Source organism: Mchenga conophoros, linkage group LG23 (genome assembly GCF_057382185.1).
Source record: "Mchenga conophoros isolate Kocher_MC1m ecotype Shallow Benthic linkage group LG23, M_conophoros_male_GT1.1, whole genome shotgun sequence".
NCBI lineage: Eukaryota > Metazoa > Chordata > Actinopteri > Cichliformes > Cichlidae > Mchenga > Mchenga conophoros.
The window spans coordinates 19,183,766-19,198,915 of NC_140547.1; the positions used below are offsets into that span (position 1 = coordinate 19,183,766).

The 15,150-nt window shown below is 38.1% G+C and overlaps 1 protein-coding gene across 1 annotated transcript in view; it reads right to left on the reverse strand.

Annotated features, from left to right (window-relative positions):
* Positions 1–1,359: 1,359 nt before the first annotated feature.
* LOC146547076 (immunoglobulin lambda-1 light chain-like) overlaps positions 1,360–15,150 on the reverse strand; it is a 17,010-nt gene continuing 3,219 nt past the window's right edge. Inside the window, exons 2-6 of the mRNA XM_085265417.1 lie at positions 9,905–9,992; positions 8,894–9,217; positions 3,609–3,647; positions 1,889–2,197; positions 1,360–1,815 (exon numbers count right to left, since the gene is read on the reverse strand). Of these exons, the coding sequence (XP_085121543.1) occupies positions 1,598–1,815; positions 1,889–2,197; positions 3,609–3,647; positions 8,894–9,217; positions 9,905–9,992 (978 nt within the window). The 3' untranslated portion in view covers positions 1,360–1,597. The remainder of the gene's footprint in view (positions 1,816–1,888; positions 2,198–3,608; positions 3,648–8,893; positions 9,218–9,904; positions 9,993–15,150) is intronic.

The window sequence follows — 15,150 nt, forward strand, 5'->3', positions numbered from 1 at the left end:
TCAGTATTTAGCTCATGTATGCTGGTGGAAAATTAGATGTCAGCATCAAGAAATATTTCATCAACATTTGGTGTTTTCTGCTGCTTGTTTAAAGTATATTTATTTTTACTGCGCAGCTTTAACAAAGTCAGGTGTTTGAATTCGTTGTAGTGTAGTCTTGACTCTTAGGACCATCTGTCCCCTTAACTACCAGAATACTTCAGTTTTAGTCATTTTCAAAAGTTAGCAAAAAAATAGAAGTACGATTGATGAAATTAATACAGAATGTTTAGTAGAAAAAGTAAATACAGTATTCAGGGTAATTCAAATAAAAGGAAAATTTATAAAAACTAAAACAATTTGACAGACTTTAAGCTGTTTGAAAGAGATTCAGTTAAAAAGTTGAAAAGCGATCCATGTTAGTTTTAAAAGCTAAAGGACGCTGCTATGGGGTCGCAGCGCTAACAGCTGCACTGATATCATGACATTGTTCAGAGGCTTTAAACAATCTCACATGGAACACACAATGACACATAATTTACATAACTGATATATAGATATGCAGACACTGCAGGATATATATGTGCATGTGTAAAAAACCCCACACAGTCCAAATAAAGCTGGTGTAAAGATGATATCGTTTTTAAGACTGAGTCCAGAAAACAACATCCACGGGTTCCTGATAGTTTGGTTCCTTTAGTTAGACAGTTTTTATTCTGTTTCCTTTAATAAGAAAACCACACTATCTGTATAAAGAAACATTTGATTTGCAATGTCTGAAAGAGGACAGAGCTTAAAACTGGAGTTTGCTTTCATAGTTTTATCTGCTTCGAATCATGGAGAACATATTAAATAATATTTTAGGTCATAGAACTAATTGTTGTTGAATGACAAACACATTGGTGAGAGTTCACAAATGCATCTGCTAAATATGTCCTTTACAAAATGAAACCAATCAAGGTGAACTCTAATTTTAATTTATTTTAACATTTATAATTTCATATTCAAATAAATATTGGGTCATTGTGTTTAACATTTTTATTGCATCTGGAAGGAATTTGTGATTTTGTGAGGGAACATTATGATTTTGAACATTTACTTCCACACTATGATATCACATCATGTGATGACTATGCAGTCCCAATGATAGTGAACTAAAAATAAGGCTCAGACACACCTGCATGTTTTTTTATCTAACAGATTTATGGTTTCATGTTCTCATCTTCTTTAAAATCCTGTTTGTATCTCATTAAACATTTGTTCTTCTTTTACCACTGCTCGTTGCCTATCAGCATATATTGGGAGTGCTGCTGTTTCTCGCAGTTTTCTACAAAATTAAACTCAAACAAGCAAGATTTTTTTGTTTGCTTTATTCGGAATATTGCAGAGAAATACTTTGAAGAGCAGGCAACACTTTGTTTTAATTAAACAAATGCTATAAATGACGAATCATCTACTAGGGAGCTAATAATTCAGCCTTTTCTGTTTCAGCTCTTTTTTAAATATTGAAATAAAAAAGAAAGTAAAAAAACAACCAAAATGCTGCACTGTTACAGACTTTTCTAAATCCTGAGTGATAAACGATATGAAAAGCGATAAGCCAAGAAGAAGGAAACAGTCAGTCAGCTGTGTGTTTGCGGCTGCGTCTGATGAGCCTGAGCAGAGAGACTCCACAGCAGTACACCAGACTCTTCGTGATCAGCACCGTGTACACCAGGCAGAGCAGTTTTACTTGTTTTTGAGACACGGGATGTTCTGATGATGGACCTTCTGTTAAAGTTTGATTGGTGGAAAGTGTATCTGGTGGAAGTTCTTTTGGTGGACTTTGAGAAACTCCTGAAACAGAAAAGTCACATTTGAGTAGCTGCGTAGCTAATTTCATGCTGAAAAGGCAACAAACTTTCATTACCTTCCTCTATTTGACCCTCCACCGTCCCCCCCTCGTGTGTGACAGAACAGCCATATGTATGTGAGTTCTCGTCTTGCTGATGGATCAACAAGATGCTGGCAGTGTAATCGGACTCTATGATGTCCAGCTGTTCTGTGTCACCAGGGGGCGCCGCCAGCGGAGATCCGTCCTGCTTCTGGCTTTTCCAGGAGATCTTGACCACAGGAGGAACCATTTGTGAGGCCACACACAGCAGGGATCTCTTCTCCTCCAGATGATCACTGGATGCTGCTTGGTACACTGTCACCGTGGGCTTTGCTACCGGCGTAGCTGAAGTTTGACAGCAGACACAGAATTTCACTCAGTGTGACCTGAGAAGCTTCATAATCACCAAACTACCAATCAGTGCCTATCGGCCGTGTAATGGCTCATTTTAAACACTTAACAATATTCAGATGATTTATTGTTATAATGTACAATGTAATATTAAATATTAAAGGCAGAATTATATTTATCAAAGTTAAACTGATTTCATTAACACACAATATTTAATACAATTAACTCCTTTGTCCTTTACGTCTGTTATCACAATTTTAAATTATAACAATACAATGTAACACATCTATAGATGTAAAAATAAATCACATCCTTCACATATCATGGCAGCAGTATTGATAATGAAAGCACGCGTACTTTGTACATTATAGTTTCTGTATATATTTGAAGCATATAGTTTGTAATTATTCTAAAACTGTTGCAAATAAGATTTCATATATACGATGTGAATATTTCTATATCAGTTTTTATAATATGTCAGAATTTAATTGTATCTTTGTTTTCATAATGATTTTATATTTGGCATCTATAATCTCTTAAAATATACAAGGTTAGTATATACATATTACAGTAATTTCAGCTGAAAACATTTATGAAGAAATATTTGTACAGGGGATTTTTTAAATCTATATTGTGATTAACTAAATATTTTGTATGACATTTTAATGACATTAAAATGACATTTAAGAAATTTCCAGTATGCACAGAGAGAGAGACCGAGACATCATTAGATCAGAAACTTCAGAACTTTTTTCATTGTGTTCACATGAGACATAATTTTTTTCATGTAGTTAAACAATAGCAATTATTTGAATATGTGAAAAATAGCTTAAAGCCCTCAAAGGATACACAATCAATTCTATATAATGCACTACATGTAATGAAATACTGAATTACATAGCTTATTATATAATTTCAAAACTTTTCTTATTTTAAGTATGATGTCAAGTCCTAAATTTCCAAATTACATCTACTATAATATTTGAGATAATATTAAGTCAGTAGTCATTAAACTTTCCTTAAATGTGTCTTAAGATTCAAATATGAATAACATTTTATTTATAAGCTTATGACTTACTGTAAATATGTCCACGTTTAATTTTAATGATTTTCTTTCACAAATCCCAGTGAGTCTGTTATCTTTTTGAGCTTACAAACAAATATAAAAATAAATAAAAGGATGTTGAAATTTCTTAGATAAGGATTAGTTGTAATCCTGCTCACATCAGACTTTTAGGACTTTTCACGCTGAAAAAAACCCCAATAAATACCTCACATATACAGTGAGATTCACAGTTTTTTCCTACTTAATAGAAACACATTTTAAGTCGGACTTAGCGGAAACTGGCTTTGAACAAATTGTCATTTTGAAAGTTGTAAGGAAAATTAATTCATTTGTTCTTACCTGTTACGTACAGTTTAGCTCCAGAGCCAAAGATCCTGTCTTCTCACACAGTGACACAGACCAGTACAAAAACCTGTCTCATGTTGAATGTGGCAGCTGAGGTAAAGCAATGTCATTAACCAATCAGACGTAACATTATGACTCTGCCTGATTTTGTGTTGGTCCCTCTTTTGCTGCCAAAACAGTCGTGAGGCATGGATTCCACTTGACCCCTGAAGATGTGCTGTGGTATCTGGCACTGAGATGTTAGCAACAGATCCTTGAAGTCTTGTAAGTTGTGAGGAAGGACCTCCATGGATCACACTTGTTTGTCCCGTAGATCCCACAGATGCTCAGTTACTGGTTCACCACTGTTTCTTCTTTGGACCACTTTTAATGCATAGTGACCACTGCAGGAACACCCCACAAACCCTGCATTTTTGCAAAAGCCTGGTTGTCTAGAGTCTTAGAGTCACTTAGCCATCACTACTTTGTCAAACTTGCTCAAATCCTTACACTTGCCCATTTTTTTCCTGTTTCTAAACCATTAACTTTGAGGACAAAATGTTTACTTGCTCCTTAATATACCCAACCGACTAACAGGTGCCGTGATGAAGAGATAATCTTGTCACCTGTCAGGGGTCATGTTGTTATTTCTGTTTAGTGTAATTCAGCTCCATGATTTGGTTCAGTCGAGATGAATTAATGTTGTAAAAACTGCATGAATCTGAATATTCTGCATAACTTCTGCCTCCAGATGATGAGCTACCTGAGCTGACCTTTGTTTCACAAGTTTATTCTTGTCCAAACAGCAGGTTGGCAGTTTTCCTCCAGAATTAACCTTCTCCTCAGCTGCACAGTAGGGGTGTTGCAGTGGGTTCAGGGGCAGTGTCAGGAGAGCCTGGTGGACACAGCTGACATCGATTGTCTGGAATCAATGAACGGTCTGCAAAGATAAAACTGTGCAAATAAGTCACTTTAACTGCACCAGCCGACCCATCTGAGCATGTTTTGGGACCTAGAAACAGCCAACAAGTGTTACAATATTAGTAGGGGAGACCGGGGATAGTTGTAACATTTTTGACATTTCTGTCTGTAGCTTGGAGCTCTTTTAAGGTAGTGGATTCAAAATGTAATGCAAAGTATTTACATGTCTCTGCTATTAATAGTGCAGCTATTTTCTCTGCAGCACAATTACCCATTGCATGGTATGGCCTCAAACACAAAGAGTGAAATGTTACAATTAACCCCATAGTCTGGGTTAGTTGTAACATATCCTGGGGTAAAATGTAACACAATGAAATAAGGGTACTAACAAAACATTAACATGTAATCTTTGTTTATTCAACACATGAATGCACTTAGAGCCATTAATGTAGCTGTGTGTGTGACAGAATGCAGAAATCTAAAAAGCCCAGGTAGGCCCTGACAGCCTTCTTTTATACCCCATGGCCCCTCCCACTACTCATAATAGTCATCTCTTTATTATTTCTTTTACCAAACACTCTTTTCCCCTCAGCTTATTTCCAGCTGTATTCCTACAATACATATATATGTATATACAGACATTTATGGCCAATTCCAGGCAGCCTACAGTGTTTCACAATAACAAAAAAAACAAACAAACAAAAATGATGCAGTTCACGTGACCTTTCAAGCGCGGGCGAACCCACTATTTGAACCCCGGAACACCATACCATCGGCTTGCATAACCACTCGTATAATCGGCGATCACAGCGAGTCTACGCGACCGGCTTTATTAAAGGTAAGTGGGAAAAATATGTTGGCCACCCTCTGCGCCGCTCAAAATATACCTCTCACCCCTTTTTGTTTATCTGCCCGGTCGACGAAAAGACGCGCAGCCACGGTAATTGTAGAAACTAATGGTGGTGGTGCGTGTATGCGCCCAGATCAGCTGTCTGCGGGACGGTGTAACTCCGTCACAAACTGTCTTCAAATCTCAGCATGATTATTATGAGGAGTCCTCATGGAAATGTAGAGAACCAGCACATGGCAGCAATGACTGTAAAGGAAAAGAAACCAACCTGTATGCTCTGTGCAGATGTGCAAGGTTACAGAAATAAGAGTTGGACAATCAAAGCGACCAAAAAGACACCAAAGCACAGCTTGCACTCGCGGATGTGATGTAACTTTTAGCTTGGCTGACATTTGTGAGGATGACAGTCATAACTATAATGTTACTAAAGGGTGTGATTGACCAGTTGGCTATACTTTGAGAATCCTGGATTCAAACTGTTGTTTTTCATTCATTTCTTTTTTTTCCAAAGCTATATGCTTTCTGGTTTCTGGAGCTGTGATCACTGTGTTGTGGTGTTTTGGTTTTCCCTCAGTTGCTGTTCTCATAGAGGAATATTGCTTCTCCAAAAAATATAGACACTTCTGTTTGATGTTTGTCAGAAGAAGATAATCTCTGTGGATTTTTACAGTCTGCTGTTTTTGACCTGAATGTGAACACACAAGACAAGTTTATCTGATACTCCCAATTGTGTCATCTTTTGAATCTACTTGAATTAATTTTGGTCTTGATTATTTTTACTTCTTATATAAATAGAATACAAACTAGTTGTTTTGGTTTCAAAGGTGATGCCTGCGTCAGTGTGTGTGTGTGTGAACCTGAGCTGTGGTCTGCTGCTGTTCCTTTGATGGTTTTTGTTCAGCCTGCAGGGATGTTTTGTCACTGTGAGAGCTTTGAGCACAGGAGCAGTAGTAGATGGCTGAATGAACGAGGCTAACTGCATTTATCTCCAACTCACAGCTGTTCTCATTTTTCACAGCTGAGAAATCTTTTTTCTGAGCATGGTTGTAGTCACTGTTGACTTCACCAGTGCGTATGTTAATATGAAGAATCACTCTGAACTTATCACCGTCTTTCTTCTGGTACCAGTGCACATAATTGCCACTATAGCAGGGCGATATGGCCAAAAATATTTATCACGATATATATTTGAAAATTTGCGATAACGATATAACTGACGATATAATTGATGCGAGACAAAATACAACTCCACAACATTACTAGCGCAAAAAAGACAACCTTCCATTTATTTTCACTTAAACAAGAAGCTGGTTTTTATGTACATTAAAGCTTTATAAAAATTTAACAGTGCAAATGCAAATTCCTTGCTGAAGGTTTAACCAAAAGGCATTTCCAGTACAAATGGGCTGACATATCCTGAGCATAACCATGTATAATATCCACTGAAGTTAAAAAGAGGTGCTTTGCAACATTAAACTGCAGTGTGCAGTACGCATTTTTCAGACCATAAGGTGCACGGGATTATAAGGCACATTAAGCGAAACAAGGCAGTCAGATAAATCAAACTTTATTAAACTCATTCTTCTTGCTTCCTCCACTTCTGTACCATTGATTCATTAATGTTGAATTCTCTGGCAGCTGCTCTATTCCCATGTCGTTGCAGTATATTAATGACTAACCTTGTATTGTGGATGGATTATCTCAGTTGTTCTCCTGACTGAAGTTCGGTCCGTTTACAGCATCCTGCCATGCGATTGCATTTGTCTCTAACTATCAGGAACCTTAACGTTAACTTTTATAAGTGGAAAAGTGTTAGTGTTCGTCCTCCAGCTTCACTGTTTATGTTATGCTAACATAGCTGTGTCGCTAGCGATCACGTAGCACATCATTATATACCAGTTAGCCCAACTTCTGTAATCCTACAAACGTCACTGCTGTTTAGTTTCCTGTCTTCATTTATGTTGGAAGTGATAGCAGAGCTGTACGTTTGAATTTTTTCAGAAATCTCTCAGTCAGAACATGCAATATCATGCTTAGGTAACTAGCGAAACTAGCGAGCTAACTTCCGCTAGCTTCCTGCTAACTTCTAACTCCGTTAAATGTAATAAATTTTGTTTTCATGGATTCCTGGAAACTTCATAGTTACACCTGGTAAAGCAGCAATGCTGATCGTTTTATTAAAGATGAAAGAATTTAGACAGTTTTTAACTCTCAGTGATGCTGCAGTGTTCGTTTGACCTGAAAAAGACGGAGTTTAGGACCCAGATTACTCCCAGATTTAAGAGCATCTTAGTCCGACAAATACGACAATAACGACGGCCGCTTGCATGTTCTGCAAAAAATGTGCTTTGTTGTGTATCTGACGGACAAACACCAAACCAGTTCCACATCACTGAAGTTGCACCATTTTTACAAACCAATTCTGGTTCATCTGTTTCACTCAACAATCGGCCATGTGCGTATGAAAACAAAGGCACTGCGCATGCGCGTTTTACTCATATTCTATCGCGATATTTCATTTTCCTATCGTTGCCTAACATTATACCGGTATTATCGTGAACGGTATAATATGGCCCAGCCCTAATTGCCACTGCACTGGGAAGTTCCACAGCTGAAGGAGACTTTTTTGCCAGGTGTCGCAGTCAAAGTTAAATCTTTCTGGATCAGCTCTGCAGCCATGGTAACCAGCGCTGCAAAGACACAGAGAGGAAAATGTCAGTTTGATGGTGTTTCTGACATGTAGTTTTTGTTGGGTTGAAACTCACCTAAACACAGACAACACAGAGCAGCAGCTGGGAGGAAAAGCATTGTGTGAACCGTTGTGTTCAGTGACATTTCCTCTGGTGAATCTGAGGAGAAGTGATGTTTTGATAGAAACGAGGCCAAACAAGGACAATTTATATGATCAGACGAGGACCACGTGTTTCTAACAACTCCTACAACCTCCCAATTAACTGCTGCAGCTGTCAGTGCTGCTGCTGACTGACAGCTAAGGCGTGTGTTGCAGTTTTCCACTGAGACTGAGGTTTGCAAAACACTAACCTTCAAATATAGAGGGGAATTTATTTATTATTTCAGTCGTATCTTTTCTTCACTTTCTATGAAGTCAGTCAACAAAATTCCTTAAAACTATGATGACTTCAAAACTAAAAATATTTGTTCCCTCAAACACAAACTGAGGAACATAAAGGGACTTGATGTAGTCTGAAATATTTTAGACCATGCGTGGAAACGCTAGTATCATCAACATACAACTCAATGATATGGGAGGAAAAACCTCCCATAGAACCGGTCTGAGACATTTTTTTCTTTCATTAACCACCTTTATTGTGTACTTCCAGTACTCCCAGTTACCTCTCAACCTTGATTACAAGTACTTATTTTACCCTTTGATGGTATGAACATTTTCATTTGTCTGATTTAAATACTGAAAATTTCTCTAACTCTTCTCTCTCAGACTGAGACGGAGCTGTGGTTTCTTGCTGTTCCTCTGATGGTTTTTGTTCAGCCTGCAGGGATGATTTCACACTGTGGGAACTCTGAGAACAGGAGCAGTAGTATATGGCTGAATGAATGACTTTAACTGTTTTGAGCTCCAACGCCCAGCTGTTCTGTTTTACCACAGCAGAGAAATCATTCTGCTGAGGGTGGTTGTAGTTTGAAGTGATCGCACCAGTGCGTCTGTAAATACCAATAATCACTCTGAATTTGTCACTGACTTTGTTCTGGTACCAGTATACAACTGCAGTGCTGCACTGGTCAGTTCTCCCACAGCTGAAGGAGACACTTTCTCCAGCTCTCCTGGTCAGAGTCAAATCATTCAGTATCAGCTCTGTGGCCATGGTAAACAGCGCTGCAGAGACACACATAGGTTAGTATTAGGGGTGGGGAAAAAAATCGATACTGTGTAGTATCGTGATATTTTGTTTGCTAATAATGTATCGATACAGAGACAGCAGAATTCGATATTTTGTTTTTGTGCTCTGACTTCAGAGCATGTTGATCAGCTCCTTTTTCTGAGCAAGAATCCTGACATTCCTTCACTGTCCAAATGTGTTTAACTTTTTTTGGCAGCAATAAACATGACAGTTTACTTATTTTAATTTAAGACATGTTTTATTTTAATTAAGTTTAAAACTTTTTTATCTAATGTAAAATTATATTTTGTTTTAATTTACTTTCAAATTCTTCAGTTGCTGAAGGGGCTGCATAGTTTTCATAAATTGCATAGTTCAGAATAGCTATAATTGTACCAGATGGTTGCATTCAGTTAAGTTGGACTAGACTGTAATACAAACCGTTCAGTTTGTCAACAATAAAACTGACTGAAATGAGAGAAAGACTGAGTGTGAGACTTTGATATTAGATAAAATGAATATTGATAAAGTTTACCTTTATGTACAGAATCTGAATATCGCAAAATATTTAAAAAAAAATTGCAATAATATCGTATCGTGGGATGTATGGTGATTCCCACCTCTAGTTAGTATGTCAACGTTTGTTACAGAGGGTGTGTTCTTGTTTGAATAAAATCACTCACCTGAGCTCAGGCAGCACAGAGCAGCAGCTTGGAGGAAAAACATTGTGTGCAGTGATGTTTCTTCAGCTGAATCTGAAGAGAAGTGGCACTGTGACAGAGCAGAGGCCAAACAAGTATTAATAAGATACTGTTTGAAATCATGTGACGAGGCTCACGTGATTTCAAACGGGTCCTCAAACCACCCTGCAGCTGAAGATCATACAGCTGCTGATTAACAAGTGATGCAGTCTTGTAATTTTTCCACTGAATCTGAGGCGTGAAGAAGAAGAATCAGTGTGAAAGTCTGAAAACTGCTTGTTTAGCCATACGTGTAAACTACAGTGTCATAGAAAACATTTCTTCACACTATAACAACACAATAACATGTTTGTAGAAGATGTTTCAGCTCTGCTTTTTGTGTTCTTCACATATATGATAATCTTTCCTCCAAGAGTGATCTCTCTTCTGCTGATCTCTCTGTGGATTTTTAGAATCAGAATCTGAATGTCTTTATTGTCATTGCCACAGGTACAACTAAATTAAAAGTGGTCCCTGATCAGTGCATCATCCCTAAAAGTATGAAAATAGAAATAAAATAATAAAATTCAATAAAATCAATAAATAAAATACTTAAAGTGCTAATAAGAAACGTATTAGCAAACATTCACATACATTCCCACGTAAATACTTCATTCAGCACGCAGATTAATGCAAGAGTGGTGTGATGGACATTTCTTGTAGCAGCATTCAGACGTGTTATTGCAGTTGGATAAAAGCTGTGTTTGAGTCTATTTGTCCTTGCACTGATTGCTCTGTACAGTCTGCCCAACAGTTCAAACAGTGAGTGGCCAGGATATGAGGCATCTTTTATAATGTTTTGAGCATTTTTAAGACAGCTGGTCTTGTGTAGATCTTCCAGCATGGGGAGAGGGCAGCCAGTGATCCTTTGGACGGTGTTAATGAGCCCTTGCAGTGCTTTCCTCTGAGCCCCTGTGCAGCTAGTGTACCAAATGCATATGCAATATTTAGTACACTCTCAATGGTGGCTCCGTAGAAGGACACCAGCAGTCTCTGAGTGATGTTATTCCTCCTGAGATTTCTCAGGAAGTACAGTCTCTGTTGGGCCTTTTTCAGGAGCTCAGAGGTGTTTGCACTCCAAGAAAGGTTCTCCTCCATGTTGATTCCCAGAAAGCGAAAGTTTACCACCCTTTCTACACAGTCCCCATTGATGAATAATGGTGGGATCTCTGCCTTTTTCCTTCTGAAGTCTGTTATGAGTTCTTTGTTCTTTGAAGTATTGAGGAGGAGGTTATTGGCCTTACACCATGACGACAGCTGCTCCACCTTGTCTCTGTAAGCAGACTCCTCACCCCTGGAAATGAGCCCCACCACGGTGGTGTCGTCTGCAAACTTCACAAAGATGTTGCTCTGGTGGAGAGGAGTGCAGTCGTGTGTGTAGAGAGAGTAGAGTAGTGGACTGAGCACACAGCCCTGGGGTGAGCCAGTGCTGAGACTCAGGGCTGAGGATGTGTGATGGCCAACTCTGACTCTCTGTCTACGGTCTGAGAGGAAACTGTTGATCCACATGCAGGTTCTGTATGGAATACCCAGGTCTTGTAGCTTGACCACCAGTTTGTGTGGAAGGATGATGTTAAAAGCTGAGGAGTAATCCACGAAAAGCATCCACACATAGCTCCCATGCTCCTCCATTTATGTTACGGCAGCATGGGGTACTGTGGCTACAGCGTCTTCCGTTTAATCTGGTTTGAATTTTATATGGCACAGGTAAACCTTGTGTTGTTATCCTGCAGATAAGGTAGAGACACTATTTACATTATAAGAAAAATAAGAATAGTCTCCTTTTAGGAGTTTGAGGATTGATTGATGGTGATTTATCCCCACCTGCTGGTGAAAAGACTGCATTAAGTATCATCTTAACACTTCAATAATCACAGAGAAGCTTCATTATATTACTAAAATTATTCACCCAGTTTGCTTCATACACATATGAACTTGAGTAACACTCCATTCTTAATCCATAGGGTTTAATATAATGTCTGCCCACCCTTTGAGGCTATAACAGGCTCAACTCTTAATGGAAGCCTTTCCAAAAGGTTTAGAAGTGTTTATGGGAATTTTAATGTTGGATGAGAAGCCCTGGCTCACAGTCTCGGCTCTCTGCTCATCCCAAAGCTGTATGTCTGGTTGAGGTCAGGACTGTGCATGCCAGTCAAGTTTTTCCACACTGAACTCGCTCATCTGTGTCATCATGGATCTTACTTTATGCAAGGGTGTGGAGTCATGTTGGAACAAGAATAATCATCCTTCCAGCATGATTTGTCACTGGCTCGCTCACCTGTAACCTGACTTCACTAGCTGTTACAGGTAGGAGTCACGCACACGTCGGTTGATTTGTAAGTTTTCTAGATGTCTGTGTCATCAGGTTTGTTCTACACACTGGCAAGAAAAGCTAGAAGGTGGCACAGTATTAGGTTTTAATTTTAATGAACTGAAAAATACATAAATAGTTAAATGAAAAAAAACGTATTTATAAAATTCCTTCTTTATAAAAAGGTAACATTTATCCCATTCTGACCAATCATAACAGTCAATTTGACCAGAACATTTTAAAATCTTCCTCTGGTGAACGAGTTCTGAACTATGAAGAAACTTCACTTCCCACTGCTGTGGATGCTGTCCTGTAACACTGTGTGGTGTTTGTTTACTGTGAGTCTGGAGTTTGGGTCATAGTGAAGCTGCTTGTGTTGTCTATGAGATATTCTCAGCTGAAGGGTCAGTGGGAATAAAAGAAAACTTAAAAGAAAACTTATTTGCAATGAAAACTATTCAGAAGTAGATCAGCTGTATGGATGTGTTTTTCTAACATTTATTTTAACAGTATAAATATTCTTTATGACTGTGCACTATGCGAGTAACAGGTTGTAGTGAGGATGACCTCACTTCATGCAGGAAATGAGATTTTCTCTTAAAATTGGAAAAAAACTAGAGAGCAAATGGAGTCAGAATAGAATACTTGTTTTGTTTTGTTTGTTTGTTTTTCACGTTTGTAATAATTAGAAACGGTAATATCAAAAATACAAATTCAGTAATTACAAATGACTGTGGTGCAGTGTCTGGAAACAGCAGGTACACCACCTGTTTAAACTGGGAAACAAAAACATCGTTCAGTTGTGGTCGCAAGGGCATAGATTTGGCATTTGACAAGGGACGTGTCCCCATCAATATCCAGCGATTATTGAATTGTCCTCACCAGTAATTTGATCTCTTCTAGTAAAGAAAAACAAACCCGACAGAAAGAAAAAAAAAAAAAAAAAAGAGCTGTCAACGAAAAATAAACTTTTAACATATTTTCACGTGAGAATGTGGCTGTGTAAACTTCAAATATCTGTGTTATTGTACTTACATTATAATCAATCAGCTTCCTTTTGTCCACTTAAAATATGTGTACAGAACTATTTTTGTATTTGTTACAATTTCAGCTGTCCTCTTGGCCAGATTGCTCTTAAAAGAAACATTTTTAAAGTAAGCAAGAATTTTTTTAACTGCATAAATAAAGGATACATAAAAGTTACTGCCAAAAACTGATTGTGTCTTCTACTTTGTTACAGGAATGTTGTTTGTTGCTCTAGATGACTTGATATAATTCATGAGGAATATATTTGACACGTTTCACATGTTATAGACCAACAAGTTATTTATAGCAGTTTAAATACAAGCAATCAGTTTTTGGCAAATGCCGGAAATCAGTTTTTGGCTGACAATCAGTTTTTGGCACAACACCTGGTCCTCAGGTGGCCGCAGCCTCTGAATTTGGACACCCCCAGCCTGTTTCTGGCCGGACAATAATAACTGTGACATTTAACTTATTTTATCCAATAAATAAACATTGTAAAATTTAAGTTTTTCAATGCACAACAGCCCTTTTGAATGTCTCCCCAATTCTGAGGTCTCAAGGTTGGCAAGTATGTGCTAGGCTTTCACCCACATCAATCTAAAATTGTATGCAACCATGAATAACGTGTTGCCATGTCCACCAGGAGAGACTGGACAGTATAGATGTAAAACAAATATGCCAGCAGTTTATCTCAGTTAACGAGAGGAGAAGGAATGTGTTTTGCTCCTTCACATAGTGGACATTGAGTTGTTGTGTGGGGCATGTAGTCCATGTCTGTTGCTGTAACAGTAGTTCATGTGTGGAATAAAAAATCTTAGCTCACTGATTGGATCGGGGCAATAGTGCCTAAAATATTGCATAATTTTGCTGAGAGATCTTTTACTTGGTGGTAATCTTAGATGAGTAGTTTTATGGACAAAACCCACCAGGTCATTCAGTGTTCCCTTAGTGCTAATGTGTCAAAGATGTTGCTGTACTATAACTGAAATAATGTTGTGAAGTCCTTAAAGTCATATTCTTTTATTGTCATAACTGTATTTGAAGCTATTTTTATTTTTGTATGATATCTGATTTATATGGAATGTGGCTGAAGTAAACTAAAGTCTAAAATACTTAGTCATTTGTTTAATAGTAATTTAACATTATATAATTCACATATAAAAAATTATGTACAGGGAGTGCAGAATTATTAGGCAAATGAGTATTTTGTCCACATCATCCTCTTCATGCATGTTGTCTTACTCCAAGCTGTATAGGCTCGAAAGCCTACTACCAATTAAGCATCTCTGTAATGAGAAGGGGTGTGGTCTAATGACATCAACACCCTATATCAGGTGTGCATAATTATTAGGCAACGTCCTTTCCTTTGGCAAAATGGGTCAAAAGAAGGACTTGACATGCTCAGAAAAGTCAAAAATAGTGAGATATCTTGCAGAGGGATGCAGCAGTCTCAACATTGCAAAGCTTCTGAAGCGTGATCATCGAACAATCAAGCATTTCATTCAAAATAGTCAACAGGGTCGCAAGAAGCGTGTGGAAAAACCAAGGCGCAAAATAACTGCCCATGAACTGAGAAAAGTCAAGCGTGCAGCTGCCAAGATGCCACTTGCCACCAGTTTGGCCATATTTCAGAGCTGCAACATCACTGGAGTGCCCAAAAGCACAAGGTGTGCAATACTCAGAGACATGGCCAAGGTAAGAAAGGCTGAAAGACGACCACCACTGAACAAGACACACAAGCTGAAACGTCAAGACTGGGCCAAGAAATATCTCAAGACTGGTTTTTCTAAGGTTTTATGGACTGATGAAATGAGAGTGAGTCTTGATGGGCCTTTTCGGGTTGAGGATGGAG